The sequence below is a fragment of the Somniosus microcephalus genome, chromosome 25 (assembly GCF_052327205.1).
Source record: "Somniosus microcephalus isolate GS21.2 chromosome 25, FLI_Smic_1.0, whole genome shotgun sequence".
NCBI classification, from domain to species: domain Eukaryota; kingdom Metazoa; phylum Chordata; class Chondrichthyes; order Squaliformes; family Somniosidae; genus Somniosus; species Somniosus microcephalus.
This window is the reverse complement of record NC_141011.1, coordinates 28,398,963-28,419,067: the sequence shown is the minus strand read 5'-3', so window position 1 is coordinate 28,419,067 and position 20,105 is coordinate 28,398,963. Positions and strand designations below refer to the sequence as shown.

Sequence of the window (20,105 nt, the reverse complement as noted above, 5' to 3'; positions counted from 1 at the left end):
ACCTGGTTGGGGATCCTGTCTACATATCGTAGGGGGATCCAGAGCTAAGGTAGGAGGACATGGCGGTAACTCTGGTGGGGTAGATGCAATGAAGATGGAGGAACTTGGAGAAAGGAATGGAGACATTACAATGTAGTGGGGTGAGAAGAAGTATAATCCAGGCAGTTGTGGGAGTTGGTGGGCTTGTAATAAATGTCAGTGGAATGGGAAGGGATTTGGTCTATGGAATTCTGTATACTAGGAGTGAATAGTCAGGTGTTTGATCCATGGGATTCTGTGCTTGGGTTGAAATGAAATGTATGCTTCAGTGGAACTGGCTGTTTTACATCCTAAATATATACTCATTCATTTTTACTTCCAGTTCCTGCTGATTTCTCGGAAATGTTAAGGTACTATGCCAGAGATGGGTACAGAGTTTTGGGACTTGCATACAAAACACTAAGTAAAGACATTGCTTTTGAGGAAGTACATAAGCTGGAAAGGTTTGTAGCTGTTATTATGGTAAATGCTTCTCTGAACTGTCATCTCTTGTTCCTCTAATCCTCCCCACATCCATCCTGTGTTGAAAATAAGACTCAGCACACCGTCTCCTACTCTTCATTCATTCTTTCGCAGGACATCGAAACTCTGGCAATCTTCCTCTCTTTTTATTCCTACCATGATTTGTAAAACCCAAACTTGGCATCAACGAATCACTCCTCCCTTGCTGGTGTCCGGCAGTATGAGCCTTGGCCCCTCTCCTTGGTTTCTCAGTACATCCAAATTAACAATACAACAGCTTGTGATAGAACTTGACTACTGTACCCTCTCTAATGTGAGCATTTGAATACATCTAAACTAGGGTGTAATGCCTGGGGCAGTAGGTTCCACCAACATGTGTTGCACACTGGGGTGCAGTGTCTGGCTGCTGAATGTTCCATCGGCATTGCAATCTTCAATAGTTAATTGTGTTTTCTTTGGATAGGAATTCTGTGGAGAGCGAGATGACATTCCTGGGATTCCTGATCATGCGGAATATTTTGAAACCAGAAACGAGGCCTGTTATTGACAGCCTGAATCGAGCCAATTTTCGGACTGTAATGGTGACAGGTAGGAGGCATGGGTCATGTGGGGGGTCAGTGCGGTTATGAAGTGCCGGGAGTGTGGATAAGCATTTCAGGATACAGGGAAATCTTTGGCTGGGCTATTTTACCAGCCAAGATGGGTTTACATTGATCGATCGCTTGCTGCCCTCTTTTGGTTCCTGTTGGAACTTCCACATGATGCTCAGAATTGTACGATCTCCAATGCCTTTCAGCCCTTGTTTCCTGCCCTTTTCCTCATTGGTTTCTCCCAAATCTGAAGATGCTGACTCTTACTGGGCTACAGTTTCACAGGCAGCAGCAGCCCTTTGGTACCTCACCCAAGTGGAAATTTTGTATGTGTGTGAGCCTAGACAGTGTAGTCAGGATATTCTATGCATGGAGGGCATGACGGCCCTCACTTGACATCCACAGTCTCAGCAGAGGCCTTTGGAAAATGATCAGAAGCAGGAGCTCTGGCTGATTAGTGTCATCCACTCCCTGCTAGCCCAGAGGTGCTGAGTTAATTGCAGCTCCCCAAGCACTGCTACCAGCAGAGATCAGCTAACTCGGTACAGACCAAGCATCGAGTTTGAGAACTTTATGCTTTGTATAAATAAACTTTAAATCCAAACCTCTAAACAGATATTTATATTAGCTCCTGGGTTGCTATTTTTAGTTTTAATGGTTAAAGCGCACTCTGGCTAACACAAAGAATCCTCAGCTCAGTAATTTACTTCTGGAATCAGTACATTATAACGAGGGTCTTTTATTGCAGAATCTATTCCAGCTCTGTGACCTGCAGGCCTTTCAGTCACCTGGTGCCAGTCTCATGAACCTGGGCATCAGTTAGTCCCCTGGTCCTGGTGGCTCCTGCTACCTCCCTCTCCAGGTTTGATTTTGTGGTTTGGTTTCTACAGAAACAAGTGACGACCCGCTTCAGCACTTCCCTGGTGCGGATCCCTTTCGTATTATAATGTCTGTGGTCCCAGTTATTAAATCCATTTCCTCCACCAACGTCACCCCAAAAAAAAACCCGAAATTGACCGGACATGTAACTTGCTGCTGATTGTGGGATGTTGAAGTCGCAGAATGGCTGCCACATTTGCTTAAATAACAGCCACTGCACTTTGCGTTGATTGTGTGCGGTACTGAGACACATTTCAACATGATCAGTGTTATTTTGATTTGATGAGAAAGCTACAGGTCAGCGGCAATGTCCCCCGTAAGCTGCACTGCCTCCTGCGCAGCCTGCCTACCTCCCCCAATGTGCGGCCCATTCAAATTTGTGCGCATGTGCGGTATCTACAATGTAAAAGCCGGTGCGCGGCCTATAGGGGACCTTGCAGCTGACTGCGTGGCTTAGCGGGGAACATTGGTCAGATGGGACGTGTCCGCTGTTCACCATTTCCCCTGCAGCACAGAGGGGCTCTTCACAATTCAATTACAAAGCAGCTACGAAATAAAACCGCCTGTGGCAAACTGGAATTGCATTACATACGGACACAGAACATTCTAGACTGCAGTGAAACCCCATTTTAGCAAACTTTTGTCTTTGCAAAACTTTTATCAGAATTGGATGTTTCTCTCCCCACCACCCACCCCCCAAAACCCCAGTTTCCTTACTGCCAGGAAAAAACTTGAGCCACAGTAACAAAAAAGACATTCCCTGCGAGTCTCTCCTTAGGATTACATACGATATATGACACAGATACAGTCCTTTCGGCCCAACCAGTCCATGCCGGCATTTATGCTCCACACGAGCCTCCTCCTGTCTTTCCTCATCTAAATCTATCAGCATAACCCTCTATTCCCTTCTCCCTCATATGCTTGTCTAGCCTCCCCTTAAATGCATCTATACTATTTGCTTCAACCACTCCCTGTAGTAGCAAGTTCCACATTCTCATCACTCTTTGGGTAAAGACGTTTCTTCTGAATTCCCTATTGGATTTCTTGGTGACTATCTTATATTGATGGCCTCTAGTTATGCTCTTCCCCACAAGTGGAAACATTCTCTCTGTATCCACTCTATCAAAACCTTTCATAATTTTAAAGACCTCTATTAGGTCACCCCTCAGCCTTTTTTCAAGAGAAAAGAGACCCAGCCTGTTCATCCTTTCCCTCGCATTTCTGGTATCATCCTTGTAAATCTTCTCTGCACCCTTTCCAGTGCCTCTATATCCTTTTTATAATATGGCGACCAGAACTGTATGCAGTACTCTTAAGTATGGTCTAACCAAGGTTCGATACAGGTTTAGCATAACTTCCCTACTTTTCATTTCTATACCTCTAGAAGTAAACCCTAGTGCTTGGTTTGCTTTTTTTATGGCCTTGCTAACCTGTGTCGCAACTTTTAGTGATTTGTGTATTTGTACTCCGAGATCCCTTTGTTCCTCTACCCCACCTAGACTCGCACCCTCCAAGTAATAAGTGACCTCCCTATTCTTCCTACCAAAATGTAATACCTCACATTTATCTGTGTTGAACTTCATTTGCCAATTATATGCCCATTCTGCAAGTTTATTAATGTCCTCCTGTAATTTGTTGCAGTCCTCCTCAGTATTGACTATCCCCCCCAATTTGGTGTCATCCGCAAATTTAGAAATTGTGTTTTTGATTCCAAAGTCTAAATTGTGAACAATGGTCCCAGCACTGATCCTTGTGGAACACCGCTACCCTCCTTCTGCCACTGTGAATAGCTACCCTTTAACCCTACTCCCTGCTTTCTGTCCTGAAGCCAGGCAGCAATCCATTCTGCTACTTGTCCCCTGACTCCGCATTCTCTGGCCTTGTTCATCAGTCTATTATGGGGTACCTTATCGAAGGCCTTTTGAAAATCTACTCCATTACCATTGTCTACTCTTTCTGTTACCTCTTCAAAAAAGGTTGGTCAAGCAAGACTTTCTCTTTTGAAATCCATGTTGATTATTCCTTATTATATTTTTGGTTTCTAGATGTTCTTCTATTTTCTCCTTTAGTAGGGATTCCATTATTTAACTGATGTTAAGCTGACTGGTCTATAATTCCCTGGACATGTTCTATCCTCCTTCTTAAATATCGGTATTACGTTAGCTACCTGCCAGTCCTCTGGCACTACCAACATATTTTTAAATATGCGTAGTAATGCCTCTGCTATCTCTTCCCTAGATTATCTTAAAATGCGTGGATGCAATCCATCTGGACCAGGGGTTTTATCCTTTTTGAGTTTGATTAGTTTATTTAATATATCCCCTTTTTTATTTTAAATGCACTTATCTCATTACTAATCTCATCATCCAATGTCATGTCCACCTGTTCTATCTCCCTGGTAAATACTGAAGCAAAATAATGAATTAGTATTTCTGCCATCTCTTTATCGTTACCTGTGGTATTATCCTGTCTATCCCTTAATGGCCCTATTCCCATCCCAACCTTCCTTTTTTTATTGATGCGCCTATAAAATATTTTACTATTTTGTTTTATGTTCCTTGATAATTTAATTTCATAGTTCCTCTCTGCCGCCCTAATTGTTTTTTGACTTTCCTCCTAATCTTTTCGTATTCCCCCTTATCATGCACTCCCCTGCTGTCTATGTACTTAATGTATGCCTCTTTCCTTGCCCTCAATTGTTCCCTTATGGCTTTATTCATCCATGGAGTCTCATCATTGTTTAGTTTGTTCTTTCCTTTTAGCGGAATATATTTTTCCTGCACTCTGCTGAACACTGCTTTGAATGTTTCCCATTGCTCTTCTACATTGTTGTTTGCCAATACCGTTGCCCATTTTTCCCAAGTTCTATTCTCAGCCCCTCAAAATCAGCTTTTCTCCAATCTATTAATCTGGTTTTTGTCATACTTATGTCCTTCTCAATTATCATCTTAAAGCGTATTATGTTATGCTCACTATTGCCTATATGTTCCCCTACTTTTACTTCTCTTATCTGCTCTGGTTCATTCCCCATTACTAGATCCAATAGAAAATCCTCCCTTGTTGAGCTTTTACATTATGGGTTAGAAAGGAGTCCTGTACACATTGTAGGAATTCTATTCCCTTATCCTCTTTACCTACCTCTTCTGTCCAATTAATATCGGGGGATTTGAAATCCCCCATGATTATTATTCTATGATTTTTACTCATTTTCCTAATTTGTCTGCATATTTCTTCCTCCACCTCCCTTCCACTATTAGGTGGTTTGTAGACTACGCCTCTTCCTGTGATTGATCCTTTATTATCTTTTATCTCTATCCATATGGATTCTATTTTTGTCTTGCTGATATCTGCGTCACTTTTTTCTACTGCCTTATGTTATCCCTAATAAGTACAGCTACTCCACCTCTCCTTTTTCCCTCCCTATGTTTTCTAAATATGTTATACTCTGCAGTGTTTAATTCCCAGTCCTGATTTTTCTGTAGCCATGTCTCAGTAAGCCCGACTGTGTCTGGTTCCTCGCAACACGTGATTGCCTCCAGCTACCGTTTTATTATGGACACTTTGTGCATTGCTGTACAGACAGTTGAACTCATTTTTAATAGGATTTCCTCTCACTTTATGTTTAACCATCTTTTTAGACTCCTGTTCTATAAGTCTATTTATTCCCTTGCCATCAAAGTCCTCCCTTACTTTATTCTTTCCGATGCTCTCTTTTCTTGTTTTGTTTATATTTAGGCTGCTTACGTTTCTTGTAGATCCCTCCCTCCATCTTACTAGTTTAAAGCCTTTACCACCTCCCTATTTACCCTTTCTGCAAGGACTCGAGTCCCATTCCGGTTCAGGTGGAGCCCATCCCATCATTACAGCTCCTTCCTGTCCCAGAACTGGTGCCAGTGTCCCATGAAAAGGAACCCCTCTTTCCCACACTAGCCCTTTAGCCACGTGTTAATTCTCCTGATCTGTCTTCTTCTATGCCAATTTGCACGTGGCTCGGGCAATAATCCAGAGATTATTACCCTCGAGGTCCTGCTTTTTAATTTAGATCCTAACACCTGATACTCTTTCAGTAGGACCTCCTCCCTGTTCCTACCTCTGTCGTTTGTTCCAACATGGACCACGACAACTGGATTTACCCCCTCCCTTTCCAAGTTTCTCTCCAGCCGCCGTGAGATATCCCTTACCTTGGCACCGGGTAGGCAACACACCCTTTGGGATTCTCGTTCTTGGCTGCAGAGGATGCTATTTATCCCTCTTATTATAGAATCCCATATCACTACCACATTTCTATTCTGCTCTTCCCGCCCCCTCCACCCCCCACCCTTGGACAGCCTTCTGAGCCACGGTGCCTTGGTCTGCATTCTGGCTGTCCTCCCCGCAGTCTTTCTCCTTGTCCTTACAGGTAGCGAGTATATCGTACCTGTTGGACAGGACCCGTGTCTGTGGGACCTCCTTCTCAACCTCTCCTAAATCCTTACTACCCTACTACCTGTCCCCCTAACAGTCACACCCTCCCTTTCCTGAATCTGGGGTGTGACTGTATTGTGGATAAAACTGTCCAGAAATTCCTCCCCCTTCCTTATGTGCCGGAGTGTCTCCAACTCTCACTCCAGCTCAATGACTCAGAGCTGGAGAGACGTGTTTGCTCGGGACAGTCTCGCTGTCCACAAACTCCCACATACTGCAGTCCAGACACACAACCTACCCTGCCATACCTTAGTCTAGCCTTATTTTATTTATTTAATTGGTTAAAGTCTTTATTCAACGATTATTTATAGTTATATTAATTAGTTTAACTAGTTAAGCTATAAATTTAATACAGTATGTTATAGTTTCCCACTCCTAGTTCAAACTACTGTCTTAGTTTAGAGAGAAAAAAAACCTTAATACTCACCAACCAATCACATACCTGCTGTTATGTGATGTCACACTTTTTTTTTGAAATCATGGAAGGTACGGCCGCCGCCGCCACCTCCGATTAGGTCGGTGCTGTTCCTCCGTTCTCTCCTTTATTTCCCTCCACCGCCTCCGATTAGGTCCACACTGTTCCTCCGCTCTCTCCTTTATGTCCCGCTGCTGCCTCCGATTAGGTCTACGCTGTTTCTCCGCACTCTCATTTATGTCCCGCCACCGCTGCCTCCGATTAGGTCCGCACTGTTCCTCCGCTCTATGTCCCGCCACTGCTGCCTCCGATTAGGTCTGCGCTGTTCCTCCGCGCTCTCCTTTATGTCCCGCCACTGCCTCCGATTAGATATAATAAGATTTTATTGGAGAAATTGTCCAGTATTCATTTTTTGTTTTGAACTACTGCTGCGACATTCTGCTTCATTCTATAATGCGTCATTTCAGAAGCTGGCTATTCATCCAATAGGCCTTTTATTAACTAGGAGGGACCAGTATCTCGATGGTTTGAGTGTCCTAGACCGGATTGTTATTCCTGGTCCTTGCAATCACTGATATAGTCGTCGAACCCTCTCTCTTCCAGGGGACAACATGCTGACAGCTCTGAATGTTGCCAGGAATTGTGGGATGGTGGGTTTGAAGGACAGAGTCATTTTTGCCAACGCCTCCCCACCCTCTCGTGATAAACCTGCCTGTGTGAAGTTCCTGCCATCAGACCCAGCACCGGGCCAGCAGAATGGGATGGAGGTAGGCATTCACACTGAACTGTAGGAGACACCAGCCTCTGGACTGTTACATTCTGTTAATAATTTAACTTAATGAAATAGATTTATCGTGGCAGCACCGGTGAATCTGGAAGTGAAGAGCAAAAGGGGTCACCCTGAACTTAGTCAAAAGAGTTACTTGTTGAAACAAGTCAGTCATTCTTTTATTACTATGTATTTAAGGTGAAGGGCCATGTTAAAGGAGTAGAAGAGAAGACTAGTTGAATTAATAAATAGCATTGTTTTGAAGATCCTGTAGACTGCAATAGGAAAGGTCAACTATGGCAGGTGAGGTTTTCCACAGTTTGAGCTCCTGGAAAATAATGAGCTAGAGTAGGAGACACCGCGGTGAGTCTTGCTTTAAACATGCAAGATGCATTGAGGAGGAAGAGCACGTAGGGCAGTGTATTTGGAACTTAATGGTGGAAGTATGATAGCAACCAAGATGTTAGGAGTGGTGCAGCAGTTCAGATGAAAGGTCATCGACCTGAAACTTTAACTCTGTTTCTCTCTCCACAGATGCTGCCTGACCTGCTGAGTATTTCCAGCATTTTCTGTTTATATTTCAGATTTCCAGCATTCGCAGTATTTTGCCTTTGTATTAGAAAGGGGGTGGGACTGGGGAGGGGGACTGTCACATATCTGCATGTGGCCTGTTTGCAGTTCAGACTTATCCTGTGCCCTTTTTATCTCCATCTTATCTTATAATTTGTTCCGGCAGGAGCAGCCTGGAAGCCACTCTTTGGAGCAGTCTTACTATCACTTTGCACTAAATGGAAAGTCTTTTGCAGTAGTTTACGACTATTTCCCAGATCTGCTACAAAAGGTGAGACTTTGAGCCTGAATTTCACTGTCCATTAACTGCAAATCTGGGAGGAAAATTGCATATTACTTATTACTCTGGCCCTCAGATTAATGATCTGTAATACTAATGGGAATGGGTGAGGTCCAGAATCTTGTAATACTGAGGGGTATAGTACAGGTTTAAATGGGGGGGAGCACAGGGCCTGTGTGATATTGAGGGGTTTAAATGGGGGAGGTGCAGTGTCTGTGAGCCCTGTTGATGCAGGTACTGTACCTCTCAGTATTACGCAGTCTCTGAAACTGAGTAGTACAGTACTGGTGGGAACTGGACACGGAGTCTAATGTTGAGGGTACAATGGCCTGGATTTTGCGGTCGGTATGGCGGTGTACTCTGAGTACGTCGCTGATGTGCCTTCAATAACCACAAAACTAGAAGTTATAGACTTTAACAAGTTGGCTTTTAATCACTAAGATCAGAGCTAACATCTCAACACACCGACTGGCTCACAGGAATGAGTCATACAGATCCTGAGATCTTTAAGTAAGACAAGTCAGGGGCGGAGCCAAGAGCCAAGACCTGGAACCTTCCAGGTTAGTCAGGAAAGAGGAAGTGAAACTATACACCGTGTGGGGGAGGGTAATATACATGGGTGCAAAACGAATACAGGCAAGACAAACAGATTTCATTACATTCACCCCTTCTTTAGATTTAGTCCATCGGGGTGATGTTTCTTAAAAGTTGGTATAAGTGAGTCTGTCAGGAGGTTTCGTTAAATTCCCGTTTACCTGTATGTCCATCATGGATTTTGTCAACGGGTGTGGCCTGGATTGATCCACCGTGATCGAAGCCACTGTTGGGCCCTGGGCGGCCGTTGAGTCGGGAAAAGATGGCGGATCCCAAGATGGCGGCCCGCACGAGGCGGTGACGGAGTTGGAAATCGGATTCCCCCTGCAGACTTTGCTAAAATGCCCCTTTTTCTTACATTTGAAGCATGTAGCGTCCTTCGCTGGGCATCGTTGTCTGGGGTGCTTGGCCTGGCCGCAGAAATAGCATTTCGGGCCTCGAGACATTGCCGCTGTAGTAGGACTCCTGGGTGAACTTCTATGTGGGGACTCCGGCGGTGTAGAGCTGGTCTGAGACCTGGATGGGCAAGATGGCGGCCCGCTCGGCGCGCACGAGGCAGTGAGGGCCGCATGGCCGGAAGAATAAGAGTCAGAGTTTTTCTGGGCCACGTCCAGCGATCGCGCAGTAGCCACTGCCTTTTTTAAGTCCAGGACCTCCTTCTCCAGCAGTCTCTGCCGGATATAATTCGATTTGAGGCCCGTGATGAAGGAATCGCGGACCAATTCATCAGAGTACACGTTGGCCGTCACGGCCTTGCAGTTACAGTCCCGGACCAAGTCCTTTAGGCCCTGTAAGAAATCGTCCACTGATTCCTCAGGTCGCTGCCTGCGTGTAGCCAGCAGATGTCTGGCGTACACTTCGTTTACTGGCCTCTGGTATTGGGCCTTCAGGATAGTGATGGCCTCCGTGTAAGAGGTGGCGTTCCGGATGAACGAATAAATCTGATGACTAACGCGAGTAGTCAGTAGACTCAGTTTATCTACCTCGCTAGCGGATGAGGCCCTCGCGAAGAGTTCGAAGCATTTGAGCCAGTGTCCAAATTGATTTGATGCTTCAGCAGAATGTGGATCCAAGTCCAGACGCTCTGGTTTTAGGAGTCGATCCATCCTAGTATTCTTTAGTGATTAAAATTGATGTGCCTTCAATAACCACAAAACTAGAATTTATAGACTTTAACAAGTTGGCTTTTAATCACTAAGATCAGAGCTAACATCTCAACACACTGACTGGCTCACAGGAATGAGTCATACAGATCCTGAGATCTTTAAGTAAGAGAAGTCAGGGGCAGAGCCAAGAGCCAAGACCTGGAACCTTCCAGGTTAGTCAGGAAAGAGGAAGTGAAACTATACACCGTGTGGGGGAGGGTAATATACATGAGTGCAAAACGAATACAGGCAAGACAAACAGGTTTCATTACAGTCGCCATACCTCCTTTGAAATCCACCGCAAGTTCGGGATTTCTGCTTGTGCATGCGCAAAATCTGGAACTTGCGGTCTGTCAATGTATGCGTTGACAAGCCATCCGCTCGGCTAACGATAAAACAATTGCGGACGCAGAGTTGGGCTATTTGCCCACCAACTGGCCCGCAATTTTTAAAAATTTGTTCATGGGATGTGGGCGTCGCTGGCAAGGCCAGCATTTATTGGCCATTCCTAATTGCCCTTGAGAAGGTGGTGGTGAGCCGCCGCCTTGAACCGCTGCAGTCCGTGTGGTGAAGGTACTCCCAGTGTTGTCAGGGAGGGAGTTCCAGGATTTTGACCCAGCGACGATGAAGGAACGGCGATATATTTCCAAGTCAGGATGGTGTGTAACTTGGAGGGGAACTTGGAGGTGGTGATGTTCCCATGCGCCTGCTGCCCTTGTCCTTCTAGGTCGTAGAGGCCGCGGGTTTGGGAAGTGCTGTTGAAGAAGCCTTGGCGAGTTGCTGCAGTGCATCTTGTAGATGGTACACACTGCAGCCACGGTACGCTGGTGGTGGAGGGAGTGAATGTTTAAGGTGGTGGATGGGGTGCCAATGAAGCGGGCTGCTTTGTCCTGGATGGTGTCGAGCTTCTTGAGTGTTGTTGGAGCTGCACTCATCCAGGCAAGTGGAGATTATTCCATCACACTCCTTACTTGTGCCTTGTAGATGGTGGAAAGGCTTTGGGGAGTCAGGAGATGAGACACTCTCCGCAGAATACCCAGCCTCTGACCTGCTCTTGTTGCCACAGTATTTATGTGGCTGGTCCAGTTAAGTTTCTGGTCAATAGTGACCCCCAGGATGCTGATGGTGGGGGATTCGGCAATGGTAATGCTGTTGAATGTCAAGGGGAGGTGGTTAGACTCTCGCTTGTTGGAGATAGTCATTGCCTGGCACTTCTGTGGCACGAATGTTACCTGCCACTTATCAGCCCAAGCTTGAATGTCGTTCAGGTCTTGTTGCATGCGGGCATGGACTGCTTCATTATCTGAGGAGTTGCGAATGACACTGAACACATCAGTGAACATCCCCATTTCTGACCGTTTGTTGGATGGAAGGTCATTGATGAAGCAGCTGAAGATGTTTGGGCCCAGGACACTGCCCTGAGGAACGCCTGCAGCGATGGCCTGGGGCTGTGAATTTGACCTCCAACCACCACAACCATCTTCTTTTGTGCTAGGTATGATTCCAGCCAGTGGAGAGTTTTCCTCCCGATTCGCATTGACTTCATTTTTACTAGGGCTTCTTGATGCCACACTCGGTCAAATGCTGCCTTGATGTCAAGGGCAGTCACTCTCACCTCACCTCTGGAATTCAGCTCCTTTGTCCATGTTTGGACCAAGGCTGTAATGAGGTCTGGGCATCAGTGAGCAGGTTATTGCTGAGTAAGTGCCGCTTGATAGCACTGTCGACGACACCTTCCATCACTTTGCTGATGATTGAGAGTAGACTGATGGGGTGGTAATTGGCCGGATTGGATTTGTCCTGTTTTTTGAGGACAGGACATACCTGGGCAGTTTTCCACATTGTCGGATAGATGCCAGTGTTGTAGCTGTACTGGAATAACTTGGCTAGAGGCGCGGCTAGTTCTGGAGCACAAGTCTTCAACACGACAGCCGGGATGTTGTTGGGTCCCATAGCCTTTGCTGTATCCAGTGCGCTCAGCCGTTTCTTGATATCACGTGGAGTGAATCGAATTGACTGAAGACTGGCTTCTCAGATGGTGGGGACCTCAGGAGGTGGCTGATATAGATCACCCACTTGGCCCTTCTGGCTGAAGATGGTTGCAAATGCTTCAGCCTTGTCTTTTGCACTCACGTGCTGGGCTCCACCATCATTGAGGATGTGGATGTCCATGGAGCCACCTCCTCCCGTTAGTTGTTTAATGGTCCACCACCATTCACGACTGGATGTGGCAGGACTGCAGAGCTTTGATCTGATCCGTTAATTGTGGAATTGCTTAGCCCTGTCTATAGCATGCTGCTTCCACTCTTTAGCATGCATGTAGTCCTGTGAAGGACTGTGCAGTGGTCACTGCTACCAGTGCTCCAGAGGTATGCCTCCAACTGCAATTTTTGGCCCATTATATGTAGTAATAGGGCTCAGAGTTTGTGTGAAACCAATGGTTACAGTACTAGCTGGAATATGAGGCAAAGAGTCGGTGTAACAGCAGATTAATTTGGGTATTTTTAATCTGCTTTATTTTCTTCATGCTTCTTCCCAGATCCTGCTTCGAGGCACAGTTTATGCTCGAATGGCTCCTAATCAGAAGACGCAGCTGGTAGAGAGCTTACAGAAACTGGAGTAAGTTGACATTTTCATTATTAAATGCAGTTGGAAGTGAAGCGATGCATTGGTGACCCCAGCATGTTGTAGTGCCAGTGTACTGTAGATGTACATATAATCTGTCATACATAAAGTACTTGCTCTAATGTTCTGAGCCAGTCTGGGGGGTGGGGTGGGGGGTGCGATTGTGGTTCACGCCAGGAGCACACTCACCACCTATTAGTGGCTGGTTACAGAGCTGAAATGGCATACCGTGTCCGCAGTGTGTACCATCTACAAGATGCATTGCAGTAACTCGCCAAGGCTTCTTTGACGGCACCTCCCAAACCTGTGACCTCTACCATCTAGAAGGACAAGGGCAGCAGGCTCATGGGAACACCACCACCTCCAAGTTCCCCTCCAAGTCATACACCATCATGACTTGGAAATATATCGCCATTCCTTCATCGTCGCTGGGTCAAAATCCTGGAACCCCTTCCCTAACAACACTGTGGGAGTACCTTCACCACACGGACTGCAGCAGTTCAAGAAGGCGGCTCACCACTACCTTCTCATGGACAATAAATGCTGGCCTTGTCAGCGATAGCCACGTCCCATGAATGAATATAAAAATGTCCAAGAACCAAGTCACCCACCTCTCCCTTTGACCAAAGGTAATGCAGGGCCCAGGGAAAATACCTTCTTAGTTAGCAGATTTTCTCTCTTCTCTCCGAAGGTGCTGACCGTTTCACGGGCATCCTCTGGGACTTCGCCCAATTGGTCATGCGTTTGTGCCAAGACAATAACTGCTTTAACAATACAAAGGCACTGGCTTTTTTTTAAACCACAGGAGACATTACATCTGAACCACGTCTTCTTCACACAGATTCACTTTCTAACAGGGTTCACTGGATAGCAGCCAGGAACGGGGACTGTGGCTGATTTTACTCCTCCCTCTCCCAGAGATTCTGACCCCAGTTGTAGTACCCGGTTAACACAGCATGGACCAGGGATGGAACCTGGGGCTTTGCTGGTCTGTGTGGTTCAGTTACTGACGGGCAAACTTGTTGAGCCATTGGGAGCCCCCCAAAAAAGGGATAGAAGCCTGTTAATTGAATGCTGATGGAAATGAGATCACTCTCAGTTATCAGATGCTCTTGTATGAATCTAAACTCAAGAATGGTTACAGCACAGAAGGAGGCCATTCGGCCCATCCAGCCCGTGCCGGCTCTCTGCAAGAGCACTTCAGCTAGTCCCACTCCCCCGTCCTTTCCCCATAGCCCTGCAAATATTTTTCCTTCAGGCACTTATCCAATTCCCTTTTGAAAACCACGATTGAATCTGCCTCCACCACCCTTTCAGGCAGTGCATTCCAGATCCTAACCACTCACTATGTAAAATGTTTTTCATCATGTCGCCTTTGGTTCTTCTGTCAATCACCTTAAATCTGTGTCCTCGGGTTCTCGACCCTTCCACCAATGGGAACAGTTTCTCTCTATCTACAGCCCTCATGATTTTGAACGCCTCTATCAAATCTCCTTTCAACCTTCTCTACTCTAAGGAGAACAACCCCAGCTTCTCCAGTCCCTCATTCCTGGAACCATTCTTGTAAATCTTTTCTGCACCCTCTCTAAGGCCTTCATATCCTTCCTAAATTGCAGTGCCCAGAATTGGACACAATACTCCAGTTCATCATAACTTCCTTGCTTTTGTACTCTATGCCTCTATTTAAAAAGTCCAGGATCCCGTATGCTTTTTTTAACCGCTTTCTCAACCTGCCCTGCCACCTTCAATGATTTGTGCACATATCTCTCCAGGTCTCTCTGTTCATGTACCCTCTTTAGAATTATACCCTTTAGTTTATATTGCCTCTCCTCATTCTTCCTACCAAAGTGTATCACTTCGCACTTTTCTGCGTTAAATTTTATCTGCCACATGTCTGCCCATTTCACCAGCCTGTCTATGTCCTCATGAAGTCTATCACTATCCTCACTGTTCACGATACAGGAAACCTTGGTTTATCCGGAGGTTGTATGTCCGGAAACCTCGATTTAACGGCAGAAATCAGCAGCCGTTTTGTTAGGTTTTTTTTCTTCTAGCATTTTTTTTAAACAGTCAATCTCTGGAAAGCCTCTCTGAAGCTGTTGCTAAGCTACAGAGACGCTTCCAAGATACGGGCCGACTGTTTACAAGCTGTTGCTAAGCAACAGTGTTTGTTGTCAGATACGGAGATGAAAACCTCCGTATCCTTCAACATTAGCGCTGGTCTGTCCGGAAGTTTTCATAGATCGGCATCACGCCAGTCCCGTCGGTGCCTGATATCGCGAAGTTTCCTGTACTTCCAAGTTTTGTGTCATCTGCAAATTTTGAAATTGTGCCCTGTACACCCAAGTCCAAGTCATTGATATAAATCAAGAAAAGCAGTGGTCCTAGTACTGACCCCTGGGGACCACCACTGTATACCTTCCTCCAGTCCGAAAAACATCCGTTCACTACTACTCTCTGTTTCCTGTCACTTAGCCAATTTTGTATCCATGCTGCCACTGTCCCTTTTATTCCATGGGCTTCAAATTTGCTGGCAAGCCTACTATGTGGCACTTTATCAAATGCCTTTTGGAAGTCCATGTACACCACATCAATCACATTGCCCTCATCAAACCTCTCTGTTACCTCATCAAATAACTCAATCAAGTTAGTTAAACACGATTTGCCTTAACAAATTTGTGTTGGCTTTCCTTAATTAAGCCACACTTGTCCAAGTGACTGTTAATTTTGTCCCGGATTATCATTCTAAAAGCTTCCCCACTACTGAGGTTAAACTGACTGGCCTGTAGTTGCTGGGTTTATCCTTGCACCCTTTTTTGAACAAGGGTGTAACATTTGCAATTCTCCAGTCCTCTGGCACCACCCCCGAATCTAAGGAGGATTGGAAGACTATGGCTGGTACCGCTGCAATTTCCACCTTTACTTCCCTTAGCATCCTAGGATGCATCTCATCCGGTCCTGGTGACTTATCTATTTTAAGTACAGCCATCCTTTCTAGTACTTCCTCTTTATCAATTTTTATCCCATCCAGTATCTCAACTATCTCCTCTTTCACTATGACTTTGGCAGCATCTTTTTCCTTGGTAAAGACAGATGCAAAGTACTCATTTAGTACCTCAGCCATGCCCTCTGCCTCCATGCTTGGGTCTCCTTTTTGGTCCCTAATTGGCCCCACCCCTCTTCTTACTACCCATTTACTATTTATATGCCTATGGAAGACTTTTGGATTCCCTTTTATGTTGGCTGCCAATCTATTCTCATACTCTCTCTTTGCCCCTCTTATTTCCTTTTTCACTTTCCTTCTGAACTTTCTATATTCAGCCTGGTTCTCACTTGTATTCTCAATCTGACATCTGTCATACACCTCCTTTTTCTGCTTCATTTTACTCACTATCTCTTTTGTCATCCAGGGAGCCCTGGCTTTGGTTGCCCTACCTTTCCCCCTCAAGGGAATATACCTCAACTGTACCCGAACCATCTCCTCTTTAAAAGCAGTTTGATTACTGTTTTGCCTGCCAATCTTTCATTCCAATTTACCTGGACCAGATCCATTTTCAACCCACTGAAATTGGTCGTCTTCCAATTAAGTATTTTTAGTCTAGATTGCGCCCTGTCCTTTTCCATAGCTAATCTAAATCTTATGATACTGTGATCACTGTTCCATAAATGTTCACCTACTGACACTTGCTCCACTTGATCCACCTCATTCCCCAGAACCAGATCCAGCAATGCCTCTTTCCTCATCGGGCTGGAAATGTACTGATCAAGAAAGTTCTCCTGAACACACTTCAGAAATTCTCCCCCTCACACTATTATTATCCCAGTCTATATTAGGATTAGTTGAAGTCCCCCATTATCACTACTCTATAGTTCTTGCACCTCTCTGTAATTTCCCTGCAAATGTGCTCCTCTATATCCTTCCCACTAGTTGGTGGCCTATAAAATACACCCAGTACTGTAATGGCACCTCTATTGATTCTTAACTCTAACCAAATAGATTCTGTCCTCGATCCCTCCAGGACATCCTATCTCCATCACTGTAATATACTCCTTAATCAATACTGCCACCCCACCTCCTTTCTTTCCTGAACATTTTATATCCAGGAGTATTTAGTGCCCAATCCTGCCCTTTTTTGTGACAGGTCTCCATTAACGCCACAACATCATATTCTCATGTGGCTATTTGCACCTGCAGCTCACCAACCTTATTTAGCACGCTTCGTGCGTTTACACACATGCACTGTAAACCTGTCTTAGACCTTGTAATCTCTCTTAGTCTGACCCCACCTAATACCATACTATTTCTTACTCTAGTGCTATCTGTCTCTCCCAATCCTTTGTGCACCTTGTTTCTCCTTTCTAATGCTACATCCTGGTGCCCACCCCCCTGTCAAATTAGTTTAAACCCTCCCCAACAGCATTAGCAAACCCCCCCACGAGGACATTGGTCCTGGCTCTGTTGAGGTGTAATCCGTCCGGCCTGTACAGGTCCCACCTCCCCCAGAACCCATCAGAAAAGAATGCAAAACTTTGGGTATGAATTGGTGCCAGAGAACCAGCCTGTGATTTTCCCAAGAGCTGGTAATGGTGAACTTTCCATTCTGAAGCAGTTTGCAGCTGTGGGATAAGCAAATAATTTTCTACAGAAATAAATACTTTTGGGTAGACTGACTGTTGCAGTGGGGTTCTGTCATTTTTGACTGGTGCATTTTCTGTGGTATAACTGCAAGTGACCCATTGTATGGATAATCTCAGTGTTGTGAGTTGCCAGTAACTCTGTTGACGGTGGTGAGTTGTTTCTTGGAGGCTAAAGTTCAAGATGGTTAGATATAAAATTCTAGACCCATTTTCTCGTGTTTTTGTGTTTGAGACTCAGACTGCTGTGGATTTTGTGTATTGCTTTGTGACATTGCAAAGCCCTGTTTAATGTTCACCTGGTTTCTCCAGGTACTCTGTGGGAATGTGCGGAGATGGAGCCAACGACTGTGGGGCTCTGAAAGCCGCTGATGCAGGAATCTCCCTCTCGGAGGCCGAGGCCTCGGTGGCATCCCCCTTCACCTCAAAAATAGACAACATTGAGTGTGTACCAATGGTGATTCGGTGAGTTGCTGGGTGGCTTACTGTGATGGAGGGTTTTTGAGGTACCCCTCTGTTGATTCTTAGGATTGCCACCAATTTTACAAGATGCTGCAACAGTCAAAAACAAAAACCAGCACTGTGGGTGAGAACCGGTGCCACTAACTACTGTTACCATGCTCTACTGCGTTCCACTGTACTAGAGTCGCCTGTACAGTAAATGTCACTCTCTGTACTGATGACCTTAGCAGCAGTCTGCGTTTTCTCACATTGGATAGGTTTCTGTCTGACCGTTAACTCTCTGATGCCCTTCTCCCAGTTCCAATGTAACAAAAGAGCTTCCTCCATTCCTTGCAGGGAAGGTCGAGCTTCTCTCATCACGTCCTTTGGAGTTTTCAAATACATGGCCATGTACAGCATGATCCAGTTTATCACCGTGCTAATAATGTACACAGTAAGTACACAAATATAACACACATACACACCAGCCATCCACTCTACTGTACACTGAGTAATTGTGTCTAGCTTTTTCCTGACACAAGCAGATTGGCCATGGTGAGAATTAGAAAGAACCTGGGTGGTACAGTGCTAGATGGACGCTGGGCCCTGTACACTGGAGCAGTGGAGGATGGGGATTTGTTCCCCCACCTGATCTTGGCTGTGCCATGGTGAGAAAATGGAGCCAACACTGCACCAGGGGACAGCAAATTGGGCAGCTCCCGTGTATCTCCAAGCAGCTGGTTACGGAACAGCACTGACTCAGGGCTGCAGGCAGATCTCCAGCCATCTTCTCAGCCGGGAGATGTGTGTGATGTGGAGAGACTCCAAAAAAGACGGGTAAAAATAAGAAAACACTTTCTTCTGAATCGTTTCTCCATCTTCTTTTGAAGGCATTGATTCATTCTGGGATCGTGTTCCATATGTGCCAGGTGAGCTCCACACTGCCTCGCCCAATTGACTATACTCCCAGGCCTGATCCTCCCTTCCCCTGACATGTACCACACGTGCGCACTTCCAGCAGGGGTCACTGGACAGTGCAACTGTCGCCCCTTTCCCTGACCTGGGACCTGAGGCCAATGTAGCATCTCAACTGCTGACCCATCCAAGACCAGCCTACAGGAAAGACTGGGGATCCTGATTTTATATTTTTTGAAGCTTTTTTAGGTAAATAAGTTGTCTCAACGTATCATCCGGCTTCACTTGTGGTCATTATCCTAATCAGAAACCAGTTCCACTTCTGTTCTAAAGTGGGTTTTTTTTCATTTTAAATGCAGATCAACTCTAACTTGGGCGACTGGCAGTACCTGTACTTTGACCTGGTTATCACTACGACCGTGGCCATCCTCATGGGTCGAACGGGGCCCGCGAAAGAGCTCGTGCCACAACGGCCTGTGGGGAGTCTGATCAACGTTTCGATCCTGGGCAGCCTGCTGCTGCAGACTTTGCTAGTTGTACTGATTCAGGTCCTCACCTACACAGTCACTACTGGTCAGAGCTGGTATGTCACCGTTATCCCCAGATGTGCAGCTATCCCCTAGACTAAAGCAAGATGTTGCATTTAAAATATACTAAATTAAGGCAGTGAAATACTGAGCCATAAAGAGCAGGAAGCTCTCAAGTTCAACGTCTGTCTGTTTGGTGCTGACTTAAATGATCGTTCTTAGGATGCGGGTAGGGGTATCCTGAGGTTAGTGAGGGGATAATTAGCCAGGATACTCACTCGTGATCAGTATCCAATTGATCCTGCTGGAGGTCTGTGCGAGAGCTTCAGGTGAGGACAGGGGTAGATTTTCCTGTGGTTTTCCCCAGGTTAATAGCTTGCCAGCCTTCACTGTTCAGACTCCTACATAAAGGGTTCTCATTTGGCTGAGATACCAGAGGGCAGCTGTGTCACTGAAACCGTATCCCAGCAACTTTGGGGGGAGAAAATTGGTGAACAAGAGGAAAAAACCCTCACCTTGGATCAATCTATCTGTTTGTTGTAGGATGCACAGTAGTGTAAAATCCTCAGAGTGCTTTAGTAAATTGTCCAACCTATGTGGAAGAGCAGCTGGTCAACCCTCAGTGGTCAAAAAGCATGAATTTGTCAAAGAGTTCTGGTCACCTCAAAAAAGGAAATGATGACAGGTAATACTTTAATTGTTTACTCCATCTGGAGACAAGAGAACGTCACATAACTAAAGCTCGGTCGCTGGCA

General features: G+C 45.6%; 1 protein-coding gene across 7 annotated transcripts in view; it reads left to right on the top strand.

Moving 5' to 3' along the window:
* The window catches only part of atp13a2 (ATPase cation transporting 13A2), an 87,310-nt gene that overhangs the window by 60,242 nt on the left and 6,963 nt on the right, over positions 1-20,105 (top strand). For 6 of the 7 annotated variants that reach the window (XR_015073521.1, XM_085966972.1, XM_085966970.1 and 3 more), the window contains exons 19-26: positions 362-482; positions 965-1,089; positions 7,453-7,616; positions 8,355-8,459; positions 12,747-12,826; positions 17,780-17,932; positions 18,266-18,362; positions 19,183-19,406. Coding sequence is in view for 5 of the 7 variants with exons in the window: in XM_085966972.1 (XP_085823098.1) it covers positions 362-482; positions 965-1,089; positions 7,453-7,616; positions 8,355-8,459; positions 12,747-12,826; positions 17,780-17,932; positions 18,266-18,362; positions 19,183-19,406 (1,069 nt within the window). In the remaining 2 variants the exon portion in view is untranslated. The remainder of the gene's footprint in view (positions 1-361; positions 483-964; positions 1,090-7,452; positions 7,617-8,354; positions 8,460-12,746; positions 12,827-17,779; positions 17,933-18,265; positions 18,363-19,182; positions 19,407-20,105) is intronic. The other variant, XR_015073522.1, reaches the window with a different exon arrangement.